The sequence below is a fragment of the Stegodyphus dumicola genome, chromosome 6, assembly GCF_044657685.1.
Source record: "Stegodyphus dumicola isolate Sdum_Otavi_A_Nest chromosome 6, ASM4465768v1".
NCBI lineage: Eukaryota > Metazoa > Arthropoda > Arachnida > Araneae > Eresidae > Stegodyphus > Stegodyphus dumicola.
Genome location: NC_140773.1, coordinates 191873353 through 191896783, shown reverse-complemented (window position 1 = coordinate 191896783; position 23431 = coordinate 191873353). Strand labels below are relative to the sequence as shown.

Genomic DNA, 23431 nt, shown 5'->3' with positions numbered 1-23431 from the left:
TCATTGTGATAAAATTAATTGTTAAAAAAAATTAGCTTTACATTTTAACACCATTTTACATTAAGTTAATAGCAGATAATGCGTCAATTACATTACAGTCACTTACGTTTCTTCCTTTTTTTTTTTTTTTTTTTTTTTTCCGAAAGTTAATCTTTTTTCATTTACATTTTAATATTTTGATATTTCCCCATTTATACCATTTTATGTTCAAAAAAGGTATACAAAAGTGAAAAAAAAATCTAAATTGAAAAGCGTTCTTTTTTCTAAGAAATGTTTTTTGTAATTACCAAATTTAATCGTAAATGTTGGCAACAGTAAATGCTACTTTTGTTCATTTAAAGGTAAAATTGCCTCTGAAATGTTAGCCTAAAAGTTTTCGAAATTCAAGTTTTTGAAAATAATTCTTTTCAGTAATCATGTTATGATTGGGGTTAAAATTAATCCGCGGCTATACCCGGTTCTATGTCATTATTATTCAGTTAGCTCAAATAACATAAAGATGGTTTCCAAGTACGCCGAGAAATATCTAAAATGCATACCGCTAGTCTGTAACAAAATATAACATTGATTAACTGTCAAACCAGCACGCGGTCCATCGAAAGCCATTTAACAGTATTAATGGAAAAACGTAGAAAATGACTAAAAATGAAATAAGAAAATTTGTATTAATATTTACAATTAAAAGTTCAAATTCCTTAAGATGATAATAAAATTTTCGGTCGAAAAAACTGTTCGTCACGAAAAGAAAAAGAATAATTAGATGGCCTTGAGTATCAGCCGCCATATGACATTTCAAAAATGCCTGTCGAATGGCTTTTCTTTGGAATGACGTCATCTTTTAACCATTCATTTCAAAATCGGAATGACATATTTTTTTTAAAGGAAAATCGAATATATTTTGCCGTTTTTGAGATTAAGAAATACTGCAGATACTTTTTATATTTCAAACGGATATTGAATAAGTTCATGCGTAACGAATTCATTCCTGTTGCATAAGAAGTAGTGTAATTCAACAGAATCATGTGTTTTAAATGAATTAAATAAATTTATCTATGGATTTTTAATGTCTCACGTTAAATATATGTTATATAATGTTAGTAACATCTTTTATTGATTACTTTAATGAAGAAAACATTTATAAAGATTATTAATTAGATATATAATGTAAACAATATTTATGAACTGACATTCGCATAAATTATTAAGTGTATCTCTGTCATTAATTATGATTCTGTATGTATTTATGCATGCATATATGCATGTTTCACATCCTGTGAAAAAACGGAGGTACTCAGACCCACCAATGAGACACATTCCACGAGAAGAGGAAGAATGACATTTTTTTGTTTACAGCTATACATAAGTCACGTGATCTCTGAAGTCTTCGGAATGTATCTCAATTTGAATACATACGAACACGCCCACCTCGAAGCCCGAATTTTCAGTTTTTAATTTATTTTTTATTTATGTTGTATTTTGTACGAATGTAATGAATTTTTGATCAACAAACTCAGTGACTGAAAAGAAAGGCGTGACAAAACTGCTGGAAATAAAACATTTACAGCTCTAGCACAACAGATTGTTGCTAATCGGCAAAATGCAAGATATTTATCCAATGTATTGTCACTGCCTGAAATAAAATATTTTTATCTTCCACTCGTCAGTTTGTTGCTATTCAGTAAAAATATTTAACTTTCATATTTAATCTGTCTGTAATTAACTAACTAAGCGATTTAAAAGCAATTTAACAAGCTAAGCGATTTAAAGACAATAAACGTTGTTCTAAAGAGTAATTTTTCTACCTTTTACGCTGATTGATTTAGGGAAAAATGAATTTAAATCATGAGATATCTAATTAGAAATATTAAATATTTTTATGAAAAGACACTAGCTGGACTCATTAAAATCGTTATGTTTTTTTTTTTTTTTTTTTTTTTTTTTTTTTTTTTTTTTTTTCCCCTGCCCACCAGCGGCCGAGCGGTAAAGTCGCTGAACACAGGTAGTTCGGTCCGAATCCCGCGAACGGGTTAGCTGCATGGGTGTTTTTGTGGTTTTCCCCATGTGTAACGTGTATACCAGCCAGTTTCCCTTAGAAAATCCTCCTCGAAGGCATCCATCCCCTTACGCCGATAGCCTTCGAGGCTTTGCCGTAATTAAATAACCTAACCTAACCTTTTTTCTTCTTTTTTATAATTACTAATTTAGGCGGCTAGAGACGAAAGCAGCTGCGTTTTAAAAGCTAGTTCACTTTTTTCCAATAACAAACAACGTAATGCTACAATTTGAAACATATACAAAAATAAGATGATAATAACAATAATAATTAAGACTGTAGAGACATTAGGTATTTTTTGGAAGCAGGCAAGATGAAAAATGAAAAATCGCCTTCGCCGGGAATTGAACCACTGACCTCTGAAATACCGGCCCAGCGTGCAGAACTACTACACCAAGAAGGCACGCTAGGAAGGCGGGAAAAATACCTTATATAATATATGTATATTATTTTTAGATCTCTTAGCATATTATACTGAAAAGCTATGCCTTATTGTAATTTAAAGATAAATTTAAAATATTTTCCTCAGTAAATAGGAACACTTCTCAGAACTGACATTTTACGATATCTCTTAAATATTAAATATTATGGTTATGTATCGTAACCTAAAATGAACATGTCAAAAGACAAACATGTCAAAAGACAGATAACTGTTAAAAACACATCTCAGAAAATGAAAGTTTAAACATAAACAGAAATCATAACAAAGAAGCAAAAACAGTTAAAAATCATAGAATAATAAACATGCTTGCAAATGGCACTGAGCCCAAGACAAATGAAATAACAGTATAGTGTAATCACTGGTAAGTACAAGAAAGCGCCCCGCGCTAAGGAGATGATAGGAACTTATCAGCTACCTTATCTACTATTTCCGTTTCCCGTGTCTTATCTTTCCTGAACTGTTTATTATACAAAACTGTCTTATCTTATCTGGATTAGTTGCCTGCTGCTTCCTCAATTTACATGATTTTTAAATTTTTCATTTCAATGAATGGATATTGTTCTTTCTTATAAATAAATTAATGCTGTTTTCCTGCTTTTCAGCAGAACGTTTTTTTTTTTTTTTTTTTTTTTTTTTTTTCTTTGCTCAGCTTTCGAATCCATGACAGATGTTCACTGGATCAAAACAAACGATTAACTGCATGGAAAATTCCTTCCATGCAGATTTTTAGAGTGATATTTTAGGAGACGCAAGTTAAGATGTCGTGGTAATAAATGATGTCAATAATCTTTTTTTTTTGGAATTTATCAAAAAAAATTTGATGTGGATAGCACATGACTTCTCTGTATGGCTATGTTAAATTAATACGTATTTTTTGCTGTACTTTAATTTAAACTTATTTTCTCGAATTTTGTTAGCGATATATTTCTCATTCAATTAATTCAGTTCTCACTTCGAGTCAAAGCAAAAAAAATTTTAACTATTTTCATTAAAAATTGTAAAATACAGAAAAACCTAAAACACCAAATACAGTTTAAAAAATTTACAGTTAAAATTATAATTTTCCCAAAGGAAAACCAAGCAATCTGCCAACGGGCAAGAAGATAAATTTTTCGCTACACAAAAGTTTAAGTTTACTTTTGGTTTCACACGGCAGAAAAACACCGAATTTGGCGCGCCAACTGCCTAAAATTCTCTTTCCTACTAACAGTTTCAAATGCAAACTTAATGTAGGTCTCGTAAGGCCTAATGCGTCGTAAAATTTTAAATTGTTGATAATTCTACAACTATTGCATGCAGATTAACTAAACGCATAAAAATCTTTACCGGAACATAAAAACAACATAATTCAATCTCTTTTAACTCAAAAAGCACATTAAAACATCGTGCAATCCTACAGTACACCTCGCATCCAGTATTTATTAAAAATAATGATTTAAGGACATATAGAGACTACAATATAGTTTCAATGCAATTTGAAATTCACAAATTAAATTCAGAACATCTGAATTTTTTCAGAAGAAAAATAACAGATAAACATAATAAGTACTGAAACATCAATGTTATAATGAACTGTAATAATAATTCTAAAGAAGTATTAACCACAGGGTCAAATCGTTTGAAAATGATATTAAAAAATAAATAAATAAATAAATAAAACTGTGAATAAGAATCTGAGAGCTCAGGAATTCGAGAATGAAAAAATTGGGAATGCAGAAAATAATGCTGGCAAGAAAACAACACAGTTTTCTTTAGGTAAAAAAAAAAAATTCAGGAGAAAAATTTTAAAAATCTGAACGCCCAAAGGGGCGTTTTTTAAACACCTGTGTGTTACCTTAATTTATTAATATCATGTTCTTCGCACTTAAATCAGAAAATTCAATTCAACAGCAATATCACAAAATAATTTTAAAGGGATCATATCTTTAGAATTTCGAAACAGAGTCTCGCGCACTGGAGATATATTTTTTCTTTTTTTCTTCGTGTAACAGTTCTGCCATTGCTCGCTTTCAAATCGTTGAGTTTGTTAATCAAAAATTCGTTGAAGTGTTACAAAATATGAAATCGATAACAAAACAAATTCCAAATTAAGGCTTCCAGATACGCATATTCCGTGGAAGATTACGGTATTCAAAATTTGATGGCTTTAGGTACCGTTGCTTAATCACAATGCGAGAAACATACATACATTTATGCAGATTCTTCCTTATTTAATTTCTTTAAACATAACACAGGGCTTTAACATTTGGTGGCAACAGCTTGAAAAGTGAATCGACATTTAAAGTTTTCAACGCAAAATGCCAAAACGAAATTAATAGCCCTTCTAGGCTAACTCCCTTAAGGCTAAAAATACTTAAAATAGTGTGCTGGAGCAGATTTCTACAGTTTATAAAGTTCGCAAGTGGAATCCTTTTGCACATATTCACAGGATACAAAAGTTCATTAAATTTATGCAGCATGAGGAAGGAATTTATACCTGACAAAGATCTAGGCCGTAGAAAGGGAGTCGCAGCATAACTTTTTGAAACTTCGGAAACTGACATTTATCTTTAATTTATAACTGATTTGAAACCTTTGGAATGCCAGATCAGTTTGTGGGTATTTTATGTGATTATTCTCAGTTAACGGGTATGAGAAATTGTAATGAGTAGAAGTTCCCTGTTCCCCACATGAGCAGATGTCGAAGTTCGTCACATTTCTTGCGTAAACATATTTGGGATAAGGGTCCGTATCCTGTTATATAGTAATTCAATGAAGGAATCGAGTACAGAGATGCGAAACTTACCCTGGGGATCAAGTTGTATGTGCGTCTTCCCAGTGGCGTAATGGCAAACCGCACATTGAGTTGATCAATGTTAAAGAATTTCGCTTACTGCGCATGCTCAATGGTGTACCGTTGGCGTGGGATCAAATTCTGGCGACTAAGCATAAACAACCCTACACAAGCCTGTTTGTCATATTTGATTTACTGTTTACAATTGAAATACTCCGGAAATTTGTGTGTGTTTATTGCGTGTGCTCCTGTTTCATTTCATTTTGGCTTATTTTATTCATAAACATTACATTTAATATCAGTTATTTGACTTTAATTTTGTAATTTAAGCTGAATTTATTCCTTAATTTGTTAAAGTATATAGAAATGGAACGTATGATAAATACTCAATTGCTTTTATTCCTCAGAATTATAATCAATAAGCATTCGGCTAATATATTTTGTAATCTTTCCTGTTTTGTAATCCTTTTTAAACTAAAATTTGCGTAGTATACAATCGATAGTTACATTCTATGTAATGAAGCAACTTACAACCTAACAAGTTTTAAAACCCCGAACTGTTTAACACCCAGATAACACAATATCAACCATATATCGTATTTATTTTCTTTAAGAATTGCGCCAAAGTTGCAATTGCACCAAATTATATTCTGGACATGCGCAGTAAGCGAAATTCGCCTAACATTGATCAACTCAATGTGCGGTTTGCCATTACGCTTCCCGGTGAAGCATTATTCCTGAGAGGTTAGACCAGGAATGTCTTGCGGAATTCGAGTGGAAACTTCTTCAGTAGCATTCGCACAACCTCTAATTAGCCTGAAGTGATTTTCATTTGTTTTGTCCTCTCAAACCTCATCTTGGAGGTAAGCATGACACTCATTTTGCGGATGACGCAAGCGTTGAATAAAAGGTTTGTATGTGCAAGGAATTTCTAAGAAGCTTCTGGAAATTCTTTCGTGTGTGGCTGCGGCAGCAACCCAAAGATTAGGATGTTAGAGCCTTCATACATCTATGGATTAGTCTTAAAACAGCTTGAGATCATCTGGGGAAAATAAAACTAGTTGCTGTATAAGTATTTTAGGCGTGTTTATTTCTGTAACCATTTGCAACTTATTTATTGGCTACACTACGTAGAAAAGAAAAAAAAATTAGACAATAGTACAGTAATTCACGTGACACCTGCACAGTACGTAACATTAACATTGTCCTTAAAGGTATATTGCCGCCTTTCAAATCTCCAAATTGCATTAGCATTTCATAAACAGATGGTATAAATGTGATAAACGTTTTAGAAGCAGCCATTGTATAAAAACTTATAATGAATTCAGATACCACTCTCTCGAAATTTTTGCAAGCTCAGCATAAAACTTAAACAATTGACAATGGAAAGCAATAAAGAATATTTAGGAAATGTGGGTTTCGAAGTTTTCCGCGGTCACATTGTTAATTCTACGTAAAAGATGATAATGCAAGCACCTTCTAAAATGACCGGAACAGTTTCTATCGTTAAAAATGTACAATAGTTTGAATTTAACCATAAACAATCTTGGTGTTGCTCATATTGATTCAAGAATATTAAAACATGTGCTTACCCTACCATGGCAAATTATTTTTATGTATTATATGTAGGGGGGGAAGAATGCAAAAGTTGTCTTTTAATAGTTATTTATCCTAATTGATTGAGAAAAACTATCAATTTTTTTAAAATTAATTACGGTTACTATTTCGCTCAGACAATATGAGAACCTGAAAAATCAAATTAAAAGGAAAAGCATAATTGTCATAAAAATTTGTAGGAATTATACAGACTATTATCGTCCATATGTTTATTTTCATTTCTGAACATTTGAACGTCATTTTCAAAATGGTTATTATTCTACTGAATGTTGAAAAGTTCCCTAGGTTATTAATGTGACAAAATGCAACTAAAAATTAAAACAGTATATTTTCTTTCTATTGTGTAATTTTTATTGTCGCTTAAACGCAAAATTTTGGGGAAAAAAGCATGAATTAGCTATGGCAACGGTATTTTATTTATATTTTTACCGATATAATAATTAAAAAAATATATCTCACGTGGACACCAGATGACTTGCTATCAAATTACACACATTTTCTGCTAGATTTCGTTTAAACTTAATCCCTCGAATTTCATTAAAGATATCTTTCTCATTCAATTAATTCAATTCTAATTTCGCGGCAAGGCAAAAATACATAAAAACTCAAAGCATCTTCATTAAAAATTGTGAAATGCAGAAAAAAATTCAAAATACAGACAAAAATAATTTAAAAAAAGATTTACAATAAGAATTAGAGTTTCTACGGAAAAAAAAAGCAATTCAGCTAGCGGGCAAGAAGGCAGATTTTTCGGTGCACAGAATTGAAAGTACACTTTTGGTCCCACTCGGCAAAAAGACACTGAAGCTGGTGAACAAATTGACTCAGTTTTAAATGCAAACACATGAAGGCCTCTTAGTACTCCTTAAACAACTTTTAAATTGTTGATAAGTCTACAGTTACTGTATGCAAATTAACTAACGGCACAAAAACCTTAACGGAAACATAAGACCAACATAATTCAATCACTTTTAAAGCCAAAAAATTCACAATTTAAGCAACATACAAGAATAAAAAGACTGAGCTCACGAAGCCGGGTAAAACATTGAGACTGTATATATGTACACTGGTGTGCAAAAATTAAGGACGAGACGGTTTTTTCAATATAACTTTGTACAAAAGCTTTCCAAATCAACACATTTAATACCGTAAGATCCCCAATACGTAAGGACATGAGTAATGTAAGCAACACTTACTAAAAGAGAAATCAGAGGGATAAAAAGAAGCTTTATTGAAAAAGTAGCATGGAGCGCAATGCGACTGAAGGCCGAAACATCCCGGTGATGGGTGTTCAGCAAGAAACATCCGTCTTTAATAGGGGATATGATCTTCCCTGACTGCTAGGCAGGTTTCATAGCGTCTGCCCATGCTGAGAATGAGGGTGTCAATGAGTTGTTGAGGCATTGCTGCCCATTCGTCTTGCAGCGCCAATCGAAGCTCCGGAATCGTTACTGGTGGTAAGGTACGAGCTGCCAAGCGTCTGCCTAGAAAATCCCATACATGCTCGATGGGATTGAGATCCGGAGATCGTGCCGGCCAATCCATACGTTCAATATCCTCACTCTCTAAGAGCTGTTCGGCAGCTACTGTGCGATGACATGGTGCATTGTCGTCCATGAAAAGGAACTGCGGACCCATAGCGCCTCTAAAAAGACGCACATATGGAAGAAGAATCTCGTTACAATAACGGGTCCCGTTGACTGAACCTGCGTCGAAGATGTGAAGGTCTGTACGACTACCAAGCATGATTCCTCCCCAAACGAGAACACCGCCACCTCCATACCTGTCCCTTTCAATGATGTTCGATGGATGATTGCGGCTTCCCCGCTCTCTCCAGATGAGTATGCGATGAGAATCGCTACTGAGACTGAATCTGCTCTCATCTGTAAAGAGTACTCGTCCCCATTCATTGTCTCTCCAATTCCGGTGTTCCCGGCACCACAGAGAACGCCTTCTCCGATGGGCAGGCGTTAGAGGTACACACCGTACAGGGCGTCGTGCAAACAGACCATCACCGTGCAGTCTTCTGGCCACGGTAAAACGCGATATCGGTCGTCCAGTCGCCTGTGTCGTGTGTCTAGCGATTTCTCCCGCTGTCTGCCGCCTGTTTCTTCTGGCCTGTAAGGCAATATACCGGTCATCTGCGGGTGTGGTTCCTCGTGGACGGCCACTACTAAACCCCCGGATAGCTGTTCCTGTAGTTTGAAATTGTCTGCAAAGTCGTGAAACGATGCTGTGAGCAATTCCGAACTCTGCAGCCACACTTGTCACACTGCGGCATTCCTCCAACTTCCCAATGATTCGACCTCGGGTAAAAGCATCCAGATGTCGTCTAACAGATTGATTATTCGCCATTTCTCGCTGAGGCAGCAACTCGGTGTGATTTTAACTGCTATACGGCGTGCAATCTCTTTGCCAGAAATACTGATCTTACACCGACAACATGCTTTATACTATTCAGACACTCCCCCATTACGTCTACCTGCATATCTACGCATGTGCTACCGTACATCACCTTACTTAATCTCCTGATTGGTCTTTCTGTCCGCTCTGCCTCTTCGTTCAGCTGATATGCTAATTTTTCGACTTCATCCTTAATTTTTGCACACCAGTGTATATGTAGGTATACGCATGGTGCGGCCCATTGCAACGAAAATGGGAGGTGCAGAACTACGTATTATTAGCAGTCCTCCATATACAAAATTTCAACTTTCTAAGGCTACTCGTTTCTGAGTTATTCGAGATACGCACATACATACGTACAGACGTTGCGAAAAAATATCTTCTTAATCCATTTTACAATTCGTTTTGGAAAAAACAGTCTTTTATTCTGTCCGTATGTACAGATGTTACGCAAAAAAGTCGTTCAAATAGATTCGAGAGCGGTCAAAGTGGATATTTTCGTTGAGATATGATAACCGAAATTTTTCGCGATTATAATACTTGCTTTATTTCCTACAAGGAAGCACAAAAGAAAAGAAAAGAAAGCAGGGTGTTCACCATCAACTAGGAATTAACTATGCCTTCTCAGAAATTATATTAATATCTTTCTAAGGAAGAATATTCATTTTAGCTTTATTTGTAAATGAATTTTAATACCTTCAATGTATTTCCGTTAAAATTTTTCCAGTCACGAAGCTGATAAATTTCTTCAAAAATGTTATGCATAGGTTTATATATTAGATTTCATTCAGTTGATCATATGGAAGAATGTGAATGTAGCAATTAATTATAAATACTGTTATATTAATTATAAATACTGTATTAGTTCTAGCGGCGGATGCAATTATACTAAAATCTGGCAATCAAGTAATATGCATTTCATAAATAAATTTAAAACGATAACAGTTTGGGGCGAGTATTGTTTACAAAAACAGAATAAAACATTTAAGACGCCTGTGAAGAATCATTTTGATATAATGCGTGAAAGGAAGATTTCCCAATTAATTTTACAATGGCTAAACGGAAATATTAAACAAAAAGAACAAGGAAAAAAACTACGAAAATGATTGGCATAGATGTTCCTTCAAACGAAACATCAACGCTTTCTGAACTGCAGGAAAAGTGACGAAAAAGGGAAAGATGAGAATCCATTAAATCAATTGACAAAGAACTTTGAAAAGTAAATGCAGGTGATTGACACACATAACATATTTTACATGAGATATCACATTTTGAAGAATCCGCGACATTATGTAAATTACTCTAAATATCGTTTTAAAGCAAATTAATGTCAGAAAAATAAACGTGCTTTCTTTAACTTTTGCCCATTAAACAATAAGATATATAGAATGTTTTTCCTGGAAGCAATCAGGAATTCATCGATAGCGTGCGCATCGTCTGTCCCACATAACATTCGAATTTTTACAAGAAGAAGTTAAGCGTTAAGCGTTTAGACATAGCCAACAGCCTGCGAATTAATTCCTTTCATTTCAAAGTTTAAAAAAAAAAAAAAAAAAAAAAAAAAAAAAAAAAATGGCGAGGAAAAAAATTAATTAAAATCGATTGGATTAATATTTATAAAATAATGAAACTAATCGCATTTCTTGTAAGTGCTGTAAACCTGATCTCTTCTCGTATCTTTTACGCCTATAATGTATTTTAAAAAATTAACTGACATGGAAATTAATATTGCTGAATTCACGAACTCGTACTAGAAAAATTCTAGTTTACCAACAAATTACATTTTGACTTCTTAAAGCAATGATAATTGCTATGTACAGGAAGAATTTTACATTTGTTGGCAATAATATTACATTACATTTAAAATTCTATTAATAATATGGGAAAGTAAAACGTTGCTTGTCTGATTACTGTTAAATAATTGCAAACACCATTAAACGTGCCGATTTAAAATGTGTATGTACATAGATTTAGGACGTCAGTTATCAAGAAATCGTATTTTATTTCTCATTCAGATGGATGTTAAAAAGTCTGGAAAAAAAAACACTGCAAATATCGATTAATACTTTAATAATTAGAACAAATGTCGCATGTACTTCCCATTATGACATTTTGAAACACAGTGAAAGGAAGTAAGCGCGGTACGAACAGCTGGCGTTCTGTCTTCTGAATGCAAACTGATTGTTGTTTTTTCATTGAAAAAGTATGAAAGAAATATATAACGATAGAATGTTCAAAGACTAAATTAATAGTGATTGCTAATCGCCAGTATTCTAAGATTTATTAAATTTTGAATACATATTTGAATGCTGCACATTTTGACAGCTTTAAAACATATTACAAGTAATATCTATGTATTTCGAGTATTAATTATTCGAAATACATAATTATTTCTGCGTCGAGTGAAAATCTGATATATATGCATCATTTCTAAACCCATTCAAAAGGGCAAATTTTACAAACAAAATCTTAGTTACTGATAAACTGGGAAATCTTAAATATTATCTTCTTTATATGAAAACATAGCAGCGATTGGCTAACCAACTTATCTGAAGTTTCTTTCAGAAACAAAATATGGAAAATTTAAAAAAAAATTATCGTTCCATATTTTTCATAAGACATTTAGACATTTATGTTCAAACATGGATTCCCCCCCCCCCTTTTTTTTTTTTTTTATTTTTTTCTTTTCTTCTTATATCAAATACATAAATGCGTGACAGATTTTTTATACCTTTGCTGTTGCCAAAAAAAATGGGAAGAAAGAACAGGAATAATAAGCAATCAAATTCCTATTTTCTCAGGAGTTGATTGCTGGATATTCGGAAGTAATCCATTTTATCACATGTATCGAATCCTTTCACGACAGGTGGCGTGACTGCTGAGTAGTTCAGAGAAACGTGATTGGAATCCCTGTCACACAAATATCACCTGCCAGAGTAACATCCAAGAAACGTTATTTCGTAGAATGGAAGTATAAAACGTTACAATGCACATGCTATTACTTAGAATAAAATAGAAATTTACTTTATTCGGATCATTTCCCATATTTATTCGACAACATTTATTCAATAACATGAATGCAGTTGTCAATCCTCCCGAGAGTAATTTAGCCATTGAAAAGCGAGATAAATTAATACACATAATATAAGAAGTTACGAAACTAGTTTTTATTAATACACTTAAAGCTCTGTGACTTGCTATATCATTTTAAAGAACTCGAATGAGGTATTAGGTTTTTTTTTTTTTAACCGATCAATATATTGCCACGCAGAAAGAAAATTTTCTTAATACTTTGTGGAAAAAAATCATTTAAATCGTAATAAATAAAAGCAAAGCTGCCCCTCGATATCATAGAAAATGGTAAATACTAGTTAAAGAAGCGATTCGAAATTTTGTATGCAGGTATGCAGTGAATTATATTAGCACATGTCATCAAGCATCCCAATTTCAGCTCTATTTTCAAAGAATTATTATCATAACTAACTATTAAACATACTAACCTGCAATACTATTAGAAACATCCATGAATTTTTAATAATTATAACAAAGCCTGGTTGTTTCGTGGCTCGCGCGAGGTTCATGTGGTTGTGCGAATTTAATAATATTGAGCAAGATTTAAGAGAATGTTACTTTTAGGATAATGCACTAGTTTTTACAAAGTCTCAAAATTCAGGTATAAACATGCAGACTTAAGGTGTTTTCTTTCTTTCTTTCTTTCTTTCTTGCTTTTTTTTTTTTTTTTTCCGGAAAAGGACGATACCTAATAAAACAACTATGCCCTCGAAGGGAGTCTAACCATGGATCTTTTAACTATTAGCTCGACATATTACCACTTACATCGCGATAGTATGCATGGAGGGATGTGATAATTCCCTATGTTCACTTCCATTTAAAAAGGTGACTGGGAAGAGATAGAGACCTAGTCGGCAAAATCGGTGTCTTCCTGTTTCCGAGGTTGTCAAAAACGTTCCTGTTTCCGCGAAATCATCAATCTTCATTATCCCCCTTCTGAAAGGGGTTACATAGTGGGGGGGGTCAAGTGGGCCTTGGTCTCTCCCGAAATGTAGGAAGGCAAAAAATTTTTAGATTTAAAAAGAATTTTTAAAAGAAATAATCGAAAAATATTACTCATCGTGACTGAGGAGCTGTGGGAGGGGGACTGTACTCTCCGATTTCGCGGGAACAGGAAGAATTTTGAAAAAAGCGGAAAAAGGAATAGCAGAAACAGAACTAATTCGACAAAATCTAAGTGGTTGAATATCATCGTTCACCACATTTAAGTTCGGATGCTTTTCGGAGCAGAAAACAATATAAATCTGTTATGCTTTTGCTGGAATTCGAATCATGTATTCATTTGCTAGCTGGACCTACTACCACTTACATTACGACAGCACGCATAAGATTATGCGTCAATTCCATACTAGATTGTGGCCGCCAATAACAAAGGGACAAGACCGTTGATAGTTCAAATTGGATTCGAATTCTGAGGAACGATCCGCTGCGGGCGCAATTGAATCAGAGCTGGTTTCCTTTCTGAAGTCCTCCAGAAAGTCACCTCATCTCCTTTTCGGCAGATAGTCTTCCCCATGTTATAGTCAATTAAACTATCGTCATTTTTTCTGTATACTGTATTATGTTTAATGTCTGATTCTAATGAAACTTAAACAGATGCCGAAAATGATATTTAGTTTCACTTTCCCCACCCCTTTCTTTCTTTCTTCTTTTTAGCCCGTATGGGATATTAGTTTCGAAACGGGATTTTGCGTCGTTCACTATAAAAGACGAATCACTTTTCAGATTGTTGCCACCAAACGCTATCGCCCTGTATTATCTTTAAAGAAAGTATGCAGTGTAGAATCTGCATGTATGTATACATGTATGTTCCTAAAATTGTATTTAAAAAAAAAAAAAAAAAAAAAAAAAAAACAAGGCCATTAAATTTTGAATAACGTTGTCCTCTAACCGAACACCTGAAAGCCGGAATTTTGAATTTCTGAATTTATATTTCATATTTTGTAAAACTCAACGATTTAAAAGCGAGCAATGGAATATTTCGGCAGAAAAAGTAGGAATTTCGGCAGCGGAATAAAATATTTTTTTATCTCCAGTGCACGAGACTGTCTATCGGAAATTTCACCGATATTCTGTTTTTAAATATTTTGTGATTTTACTGTTGAACTGAAGTTTATGCGACGTAAGTGCGAAGAACTTAATATCCAGTAAATAAACTTAATACACAAAACGTTAATAATAAAAAGACACAAAAAAAGTTTTTAAGCCATCTTAGAAAACTGAACATTGACATGATGAATTGAGAAAAGAATACGAGAAAAATAGAAAAACATTTTATGATTTTTTTTTTTTTTTTTAAATTTTTCGTGATTTTGCTGTGGAATTCCACATGGCGTTGGTGCGAAGAAAATGGAGCTTAATAATAAAGCTAGCAGGAATAAGTGCAACTGCAGACTGGTAGATTGCGAGCTCGGCGAGAGCGTAAAATACCTTAACAAATCGTTTTGGGCGATCCGTTAAAATCTGAACTCTTTCACTCACCCAGCTACTGCAATTCCATTTTTTAGCTTATAGCTGGTAACGAATGTAGAAAATTTAGTATTTGTGATAACAATTGAGATAAAAGGCACGAAATTGCGACAAAATAGCAAAAGTTCTTGGAGAAATTTCATAAAAAAGATTCAATAGAAAAGCGCGACTGTTGAACTTTTCTTAAAAACATCGCAGAACCGGATTTGAGCATAAAGAAAGTAGAAAATTTATGTCAAAAATATAAAAAAAAATAAAAAATAAATAAATAAAAAAAAAAACTGGAAAAAAAAAACTGAATTGGTTCACGAAACATTTGAAGAGGCTCCGCAATTATTTACTCTTAGGTTAACTGTGAGCCAGAAATTTCAACAACTTCAACTGAAAAACGGCCATTCCACAGTAATTAGGTGTTTCATAGCTCTCATGATGATCCTTACAGTGAGCCGAACCTGTTGATGAAGCTGAAAGAAAGATACGGCAATTTTATTGACAAAATTTGTTTAATGTTGAAGCCATCTTTCACACATGTCGTGTGGTTAATAAAAACTTTTGCATTTGGGTAAATAACAAATAAACTTAACAGAAAGTTGTGTATCGTGACATACTTGAAAAGCTGCTGAAATCTTAAATTATTATTTTTTTATTCATATGAATATGGTAAAGCTTACGAGGGCCTAAGGAAAGAGATGCTTTCCTGGGGGAAATTTTAAAGAAAATTCCTTCGCTAGGCTTCGAAGCGCTACAAATTGTTAGTAAGAAATCTATTCAACGATGGTTTACAATGGAACTAAATCATCGCCAATAGCTAATTATACCAGTTTCAGCTTCATCAACAGGTTCGGCTCACCTTTCGAAAATCTAATATTAAAACATACGTTAATTTTATACATAGAATGCTGAAATAATTAAGAAATTAATAAAAAATGGTTACATTGACTGAAACGAATATCAAACTCATACACTTTACGATCATATTTAGTCTACCACACATTAAAAATACTTTTATTATGAACCTTCCAACACTGCATCTTGCTACTATTTGTTATAAAAATCTAAATTTTTGAAATCAAATTTATATTCAAATGAAAAATTTATATATTTAACGGATAGATGAACTGGCAGCTACGATTTGTTTTCGCCAATTAAAATTATTATTCCTCTCACACTAAAAATATAAAATGGCGACATTTTCGACTAATATTTATTAAACTGCTCTTTAAACACCACATTATTCGTTATTAATACAACTATCAGTATTTTCTTTCTGCAGTGAATGCGAAAATCCATAAAATTCAATGATTCTCAAACTTTATTGTTTCATCCCCTTCCCCTCTTCTTTACAATAAAGTTCTTCTCCAAGAATATTTTTTTTTTTCTTTTCTTAATTTAATGATACATTCATTTCCATTTGCAGGTAAAAGTGGAAATTGAAATACAGCATCTTATAATGGTATGCTACAAATACATTTATGAATTTAAGGATTATTATATATCAATGATTATTTGATATTTATATGCTTCAGATTATTTAATATAATAATAAATATAAATATTAAAATATTTCCATTTATTTTGTTGGCCTTACAAAATGCATATACATAATTTTTCGGATCTCTTTTGGTCACACGATTTTAAACGGAGTAATTTTGATTTCTACTAGCCTAAGATTTCTTCTTGGGGAAGAAAGTCTCACCTGGTTGAAAATCTCTTTACAAAGCCGGCGCCATAGCGAATGCAATATTTTTTTTTTTTTTTTAATTTAGGCAGACGATAGATAGCAGAATTTAGAAGCCAGAGAAATTGCATCGAAAGGGCAAACGTCTACAGCCGGCTCTACCCTTGTATTAAATCATAACCGTATATGTACATTTTATTTTAATATAAAATGTTAAAATACATAGGATGCATAATAATTAAAAAATGGATCTACAGTTCTCTTCTGTCATAATTCTGCTGCATACAACGTGATTTCGGATTATTTCGACTTATCCCAAAAGCTGCTTGTAAATTTTAGAGAAAAAAATTAACGAACGAGTAATTTTTTTTAAACGTCGAAATCGCTTCTAGTGCGCATAGCCTCCTATAAATTAGAATACAAAATCGAAAAATTTAATTCTGTAGATATACATAAACACTCATAAGAAATTTCAAGCAATTATTTAAATGTACATGGAACATACATAACTGTTATCTATGAACTATATGTAATTCTGTTTATACCTACATATCATGTGAAATGACTACATTTAATTTACATGACATGTAGGTATAGATAAAGTTACATATATTCCATAGATACAGTTATATATGTTCCATATAATGAACATGTACAGAAACACTAGGAATAAATATATTGCACGAATCTACGTACATTTATTACATTATACACGATGCACCGTGAGCCTTTTAAGCCAGGCACTGAAATCACGATTTGGGGGGGGGGGGCAGAAAAGCTAGTCTTCACAAAGATTGCTTCTTCAATAAAATAAAAGCCCTTCATTTATATTCGAAGGAACCAAAAAATTGTCGTGTTTATTATTTTCATACGGTATTTTCGAAAACAAAAATAAAAAGTATCTGGAGTATTTCAGTGCTGGAATGCCTCCTTCTAACTTTTTATGAAATGAAGAATTACACGAGAGCTTTTAAACAGCCAAATATTTACATTCTCAATCCCTTGCTATTCAAGAATGGTTTTATGGTTTATAACTCAAATAATAATAATAATAATAATAATAATAAAACAGAAATTTTAGTAATTAAAAAAATTTATGACCGCTTACCTTTTCACTTTATTAGCTCCAAAATCTTACTGTCCGCTTCCGTGCGCTTGCACTCTTCCAAAGAAAACAGGCATCAATAATCCCAATCTGCAACGGCCTTGCACTCGTTTATGGTTTATAGTTGAAGCAGATCCATTAGTATTCAAATATCACTCTTAGGATTCAAATCCAGTAGTTTAAATATCCCACAAAATAACGTTTCAAAAACTGCAGAAATTCCTTGTGGTTGAAAAACTTGCTGATAAAGAACTTATCCTCAACGTGTCGAAGAAGATGTAACTCGACAGCGAGTAAGCAGATGATGCCAACTCAGGAAGCGAAGTAACACCGCTGGAGAAATATGAAATATAGCGCCGTGCCGTCAACGGGTGTTTGAACGAATGGCAGGTGTTCCAAACGACAGACGTGCGTTACTTCTATGGGAGATGGGAGGGGGAATGAGTGTGGAGAGGACGGCAAATCCACGCGAGGTGTTGCTCGAATAAGTTCTCCGCGCATCTAATAGAGGGTAAAAAACTTCAAGGGGAATGCTCGATCGTGGTGGTGGCACAACTCGGCGATAACACCAAAAGTTGGTTTGTCATTTGTTTCCAAGACTTGTGGCGCACAGGATGTAGAGCAAAAACTGGTTTTTCGAGTAAGTTTGGATCCTCTTTGGTTCGAAGCGGATATAATCTCATGGGCAGGTTATGTCATGTGACCGACTGCCCAGGTAGATTACTTTGAAGAAACAACGGAGGGGGGGGGGTTATCTCCCTTCCTCTTTTCTCTGATTCCTGTCCCCTCTAAATATTCGCTTAGTCAGTGGCTGAATAATTCGTTTTGATTTCTGTCTCCTTCCCCCCCCCAATCATATAAATGAACTTGAAAAAATTTTATTACCTTCAGCGCCGGTGCAACTAGTGTGGCCACAGAGGGTTGCAAAATTTAGGGGCTGTACAATATTTAAAATTTAGAGAGGCAACTGGCGGCAGAATTTAAAAGCTGTAGAATTTGCAAAAGACTAGCACCTGTCCTGATTAGTACTGTTATAAATGGATGTGTTACTGTTTACACCCACATCTCTGTGTACCCACATCTTTGCTTGCAATAAAAAAAAATAAATAAATAATAAAACTTCGTGGGAAAGCTTTCACGCACACATTTGACCATTTTTGCACTGACAGTAGGTCAACCAGTTCCTCCATGATGTGCTGCACAGCCTATTTCTTTAAACTTTCATCCATCGCTTAGTTAAATTTGTTAAAAGAATGTCGCAGCTCAATAATTAACTTTAGAAACTGACATAAACTGAGCTAACTATAACACATATATGGCTATGTGTTGTACGGACATAATTTCTATGCTTTTTGCTAATTTTTAAGATCTTTCCAATCATAAGGTCATCTCATTGAGAAAGATAGCTAGCACCTTCAGTGGAGTTCAGTTCAAAACTATATTGTCTCTACTTGTGAGAAACAAGTATCATTTTATATTTTTTCACGTCATTTAAAAGTCTGTTTTTCAATAATTTTCAGATACTCTGCATAATACTGATACATATAGAAATAACAAGCAGACCACAACTCAAACAATATATTTTTAAATAAAAATTTTGTTGCTGCTGAAATATGAGAGTATTTCTGCACATTTCTGTTAATATTTTTACCTTCCGATATTTTTTTTCGCTACTCGTTATCCTCTTAATATTTCCGTGAGGAATTTCCACTTAAATAAAAAACTGAACTTTTGTAAATTGCACATAAATAATTTGGCTTACGTTCTTTAATTAAAAAAAATTATAAAAAAAGACGAAGAAAAAAAGATGTAAGAAGAAATACGAAAAAGTTTAAAAGTCTTGAGATAATTTCGAACATATCACTAAACGAAGTATTTTATGCTAACTCTCCTTATCTTTATTTTCCTTGAAAATTCCTTCACGACGAAATACTTCGTGTACTTTGCTGTTTTCAGTCAAACAAGCAATGCTACATTTTTACATAAGAAAGAACCTTAAATATTTCATTATTCTTTAAAATAAAATTTTCCTTGAAAATTCCTTCACGACGAAATACCTCGTGTACTTTGCTGTTTTCAGTCAAACAAGCAATGCTACATTTTTAAATAAGAAAGAACCTTAAATACTTAATTATTCTTTAAAATAAAATTTTTAAATGCTCTTGCCACGCTCAGTAATTTTGATGCGACCACGTAGTTGCTTGCGAGTCTTTCTTGGAGAGTACCTGATTTAGACTATGCAGCTGATTTAAGATTTGAGAAGGCTTGCATATATCGCTTTGGAATTTCATTTTTATGTCTGTTTTAGTTATTACATATCAAAATAAAAGGCACAACATCACGTATTATTAAACTACGTAAGATCATTAAATGTTGAATTAGAGTTTCTTGAATTTGTGGAATACTCGAAATAATAATATTCATATTTAAGAGCGCCTTTACATAACAATAAGCCAATTAATCATTATCTAATTAGCATATTCATCATTGCTTTGCACGAAATTCCTTGTGATTTCGTACTTTGTAGAGACATTAGGTTAACTGGAAAAGCCGAAGAGATGAAAAATAGCAAACGCTTCGCCGGGAATCTAACTGCGGACCTCTGGAATACCGGCCCAGCGTGCAAAACCACTATACCACGAAAGTACGCTAGGAAAGTGGGAGAAATACCTTATATACTCATCTTTTTATAGGGCGATCTGTGGTTTCCAGGGGACTCAATCGCCAAATCCTGGATGTGGACAACATCCAACACCCCTTTAATTCGGGCGCCACTGTAGAGACATTAGGTTAATTGGCAAAACTGGAGAGATGAAAAATAGCAAACGGCTTCGCCGGGAATCGAACCACGGACCTCTGGAATACCGGCCCAGCGTGCAGAACCACTACACCACGAAGGCACGCAAGAAAAGTGGGAGAAAAACTTCATAACTTGACACGAACCTTATGAAAATGTCTTATTAAAATTTTAATTTTATTAAAAATTGCTTAAGAAAATTTTATTAAAAATATCTCTCGCGGAGCTAACTGTGTACTAGTCTGCTGTTACACTTACTCCCCCCCCCCTTTTCGTCTTTTTAGCTTTAATCATCAGTTTCTTCGTACTTACCACTAAATACAATTCAACAGCAAAATTACAAAAATTTTATAAGCAGCATAGTAGTATACTTGCTGCTTATATTCCCGATGCTCGTTAAAGTGTTTGGCATACATTTTTTTTACCCAGTCTTTTCTGAGTTCATCATATCAATGCTAAGTTTTTTACTAAGATGTCTTTACAAAACTTTTTTTTTGTATTTTTATTATTAACGTTTTGCGTGTTTACTTTATTTATTAAATATCACGTTCTTGGCACTTACGTCACATAAATTTCGATTCAACAGCAAAGTCACAAAATATTTAGAAACAGCATATCGTTAAAATTTCCGATAGACAGTTTCGCGCGCCGAAGATAAAAATGTTTTATTCCATACAGTGTTGCCACTGCTCACTTTGAAATCGTTGAGTTTGTTTGTCAAAAATTCGTTAAAATAAAATATGAAATAGATAAAAGAAAAATCGAAATTCCAGTTCCCAGCTGCCCGTATTCGGGTGGAAGTTTACGTTATTTAAAATTTGATGGTTCTAGGTATCATTGTTTTTTCACAATGCGAAAAAAATGCATATCATTGGTGCAAATTCTTCGTTACTTATTTTTAAATATAATAGAGGGAGATAGTATTTGTTGGCAGCAATTTGAAAAGTGATTCAGACTTTCCTAATGATTCAATGCAAAATCCCGTTTTGAAACTAATAGTCCTTCTGGGCTAACGCTCCTTTGGGCTAATAAATGTTCGTGGAACTGAAATGTCAAGAGCAAATTACCAAAATCGCATGATTGCTGATATTACAATATAAATTATTGCCATCAGTAACGGTTATCGACAATAAAACACCTAAAATTTCTGTCTGCAATTTCTTAAAGCAATTAACTGATACACAAATACAATTACACTCTATTTCCAAACAAAACATGTTTCAGTGCCGGTAAAAAAACTTTTGAGATTGTACCAAATGTCCACTGAGAATTTTGCGGTTTTAAAAGGTTAATAACACGGAAAAATTTACAAATACTACATAATAAAACCTAATTATAGCAGAGGTACCGCATAGAATTAATAAAATTTTATAGTTGTTTCAAAAAAACGCTGAGAGAAGGGTGGTTTTTTTTTTTTTTTTTTTTTTTTTTTTTTTTTTTTCCCCAGTGAAATTATTTAGCTAGAAAAACACTGTGGTAGCAAAAATATTGTAAACTGAGTAAAGTTACCACAAATTTAAATTAAAAACTTGTGATCAGATATCTTATTAATTCGAATACTATGTTATGCTGTTACCTGCATACAAAAGTATACCTTGAGACAGATTTTTTTTTTTCACAGAAAAAAGGTAAATTTAAATATTCATATGTTTCTAAAAAGAGTATTCAGTTAAGAAATATTAGATACATAATTTGTATTTATAAAAGTAATGACCAAATAAATAATAAATTAAAATAATATCTTGCTTTATACTGCATTTTCCATCTCCTGCCGGAAAATTTCGTATTGGTTTAGGTACCATAAGTAAATTTCTAAATTTTAAACAGTTTCTCTTTCTCGAATTCATTCATCGCGGGGTAATAAAAACCTGAAATTCAGTTTAAGTATTACAGTGTTACACATCTTAATATCTCCAAATTCAGTTTAAGCGTTTCAGTTTATTTCTTAACACAATTTTTGCATAATAACTAATAATTTTCAAAGGCTTTTATTAAGAATTATAAAGGTAGACTAATATAGACATTTTAAGCAAAAATCTTTAACAAGTAAATTAAAAATTATTTTCTAGTTAGTTTATTGGCATAAGGCTTTGTAGAGCCATTAAGAGTTTTGTAGCAGAAAACATGAAAATGAGCAATGCCTTTACCGGGACTCGAACCTGGACCTCTCGAATATGCGCTGAGTGGGCTGGAGAAAAGTTCAGGTGCCACTGTAGAGAAATTAGGGTTTTTTGAAGTAGGAAACGGAGAAAAAATGCAATGCCCTCGCCGGGATTCGAACCTGGACCTCTCGAATATGCGCCGAGTGTGCTAACCCTTCCACCACGAAGGCATGCACAAAGGAGGGAGAAAATACCTTATAACATAACTGTTGATTATCTAAAAACTTAATGTCAGTGAATTCTATGGTAGATTATTAGCTGCTTCTTATACAAAAGAATACATTAATAGTTTTATTTATAAACATAACTATTACTGATATAAATTGGGTATTACAACTAAGTAACTCATTCTTTTGGGATGAATTAATGATGCAGGCACACATACACATTGAACTTGAGAATACATGCACATGCACACATATATATATAACTTTACGTAAATAAATGTAAAATCATCCCAAAATACCTTTCTCTTAAACGGTTTTTTGAAATCCATTTGGTCGGCTGATTATTCTTAGTATCAGAGCTATTGTGTTACGGCAATAAATTGAACATACATCTTGGCAAACACCAGCATGCGATGATTTGTGGGCTTTTGCCCAATGCAGAGTGCAACATTGCTTCACAATCTCTGTCTTCTAAGAGATAAGCGAATTCACATTGTGTCTCAGTGTCTCATGCTTTGTTGTAAGAACAGCAGTGATAAGAGAGAAAATTAAACTGCAGATAACAAAGTGATATCATTTGACAGCCAAAGATTAAAAAAGAACAAATGCTAGAGACAGTCACTGGTGCACAAGAATTCGGATTACCCAGAAGAACCTGTATAAGTGTATGGAATTTTTTTCTTATTAGGAAAA

At 33.2% G+C, this 23431-nt stretch overlaps 1 protein-coding gene across 2 annotated transcripts in view; it reads right to left on the bottom strand.

Annotated features, from left to right (window-relative positions):
- Nucleotides 1–23190, bottom strand: part of LOC118194195 (uncharacterized) — an 89303-nt gene extending 66113 nt beyond the window's left edge. Inside the window, exon 1 of one of the 2 annotated variants that reach the window (XM_035365410.2) lies at nt 23038–23190. In XM_035365410.2, coding sequence (XP_035221301.1) covers nt 23038–23067 — 30 coding nt within the window. In that variant the 5' untranslated portion in view covers nt 23068–23190. Of the gene's footprint in view, nt 1–17615; nt 18190–23037 lie in introns of those variants that run through there. The other variant, XM_035365412.2, reaches the window with a different exon arrangement.
- Nucleotides 23191–23431: the final 241 nt, after the last annotated feature.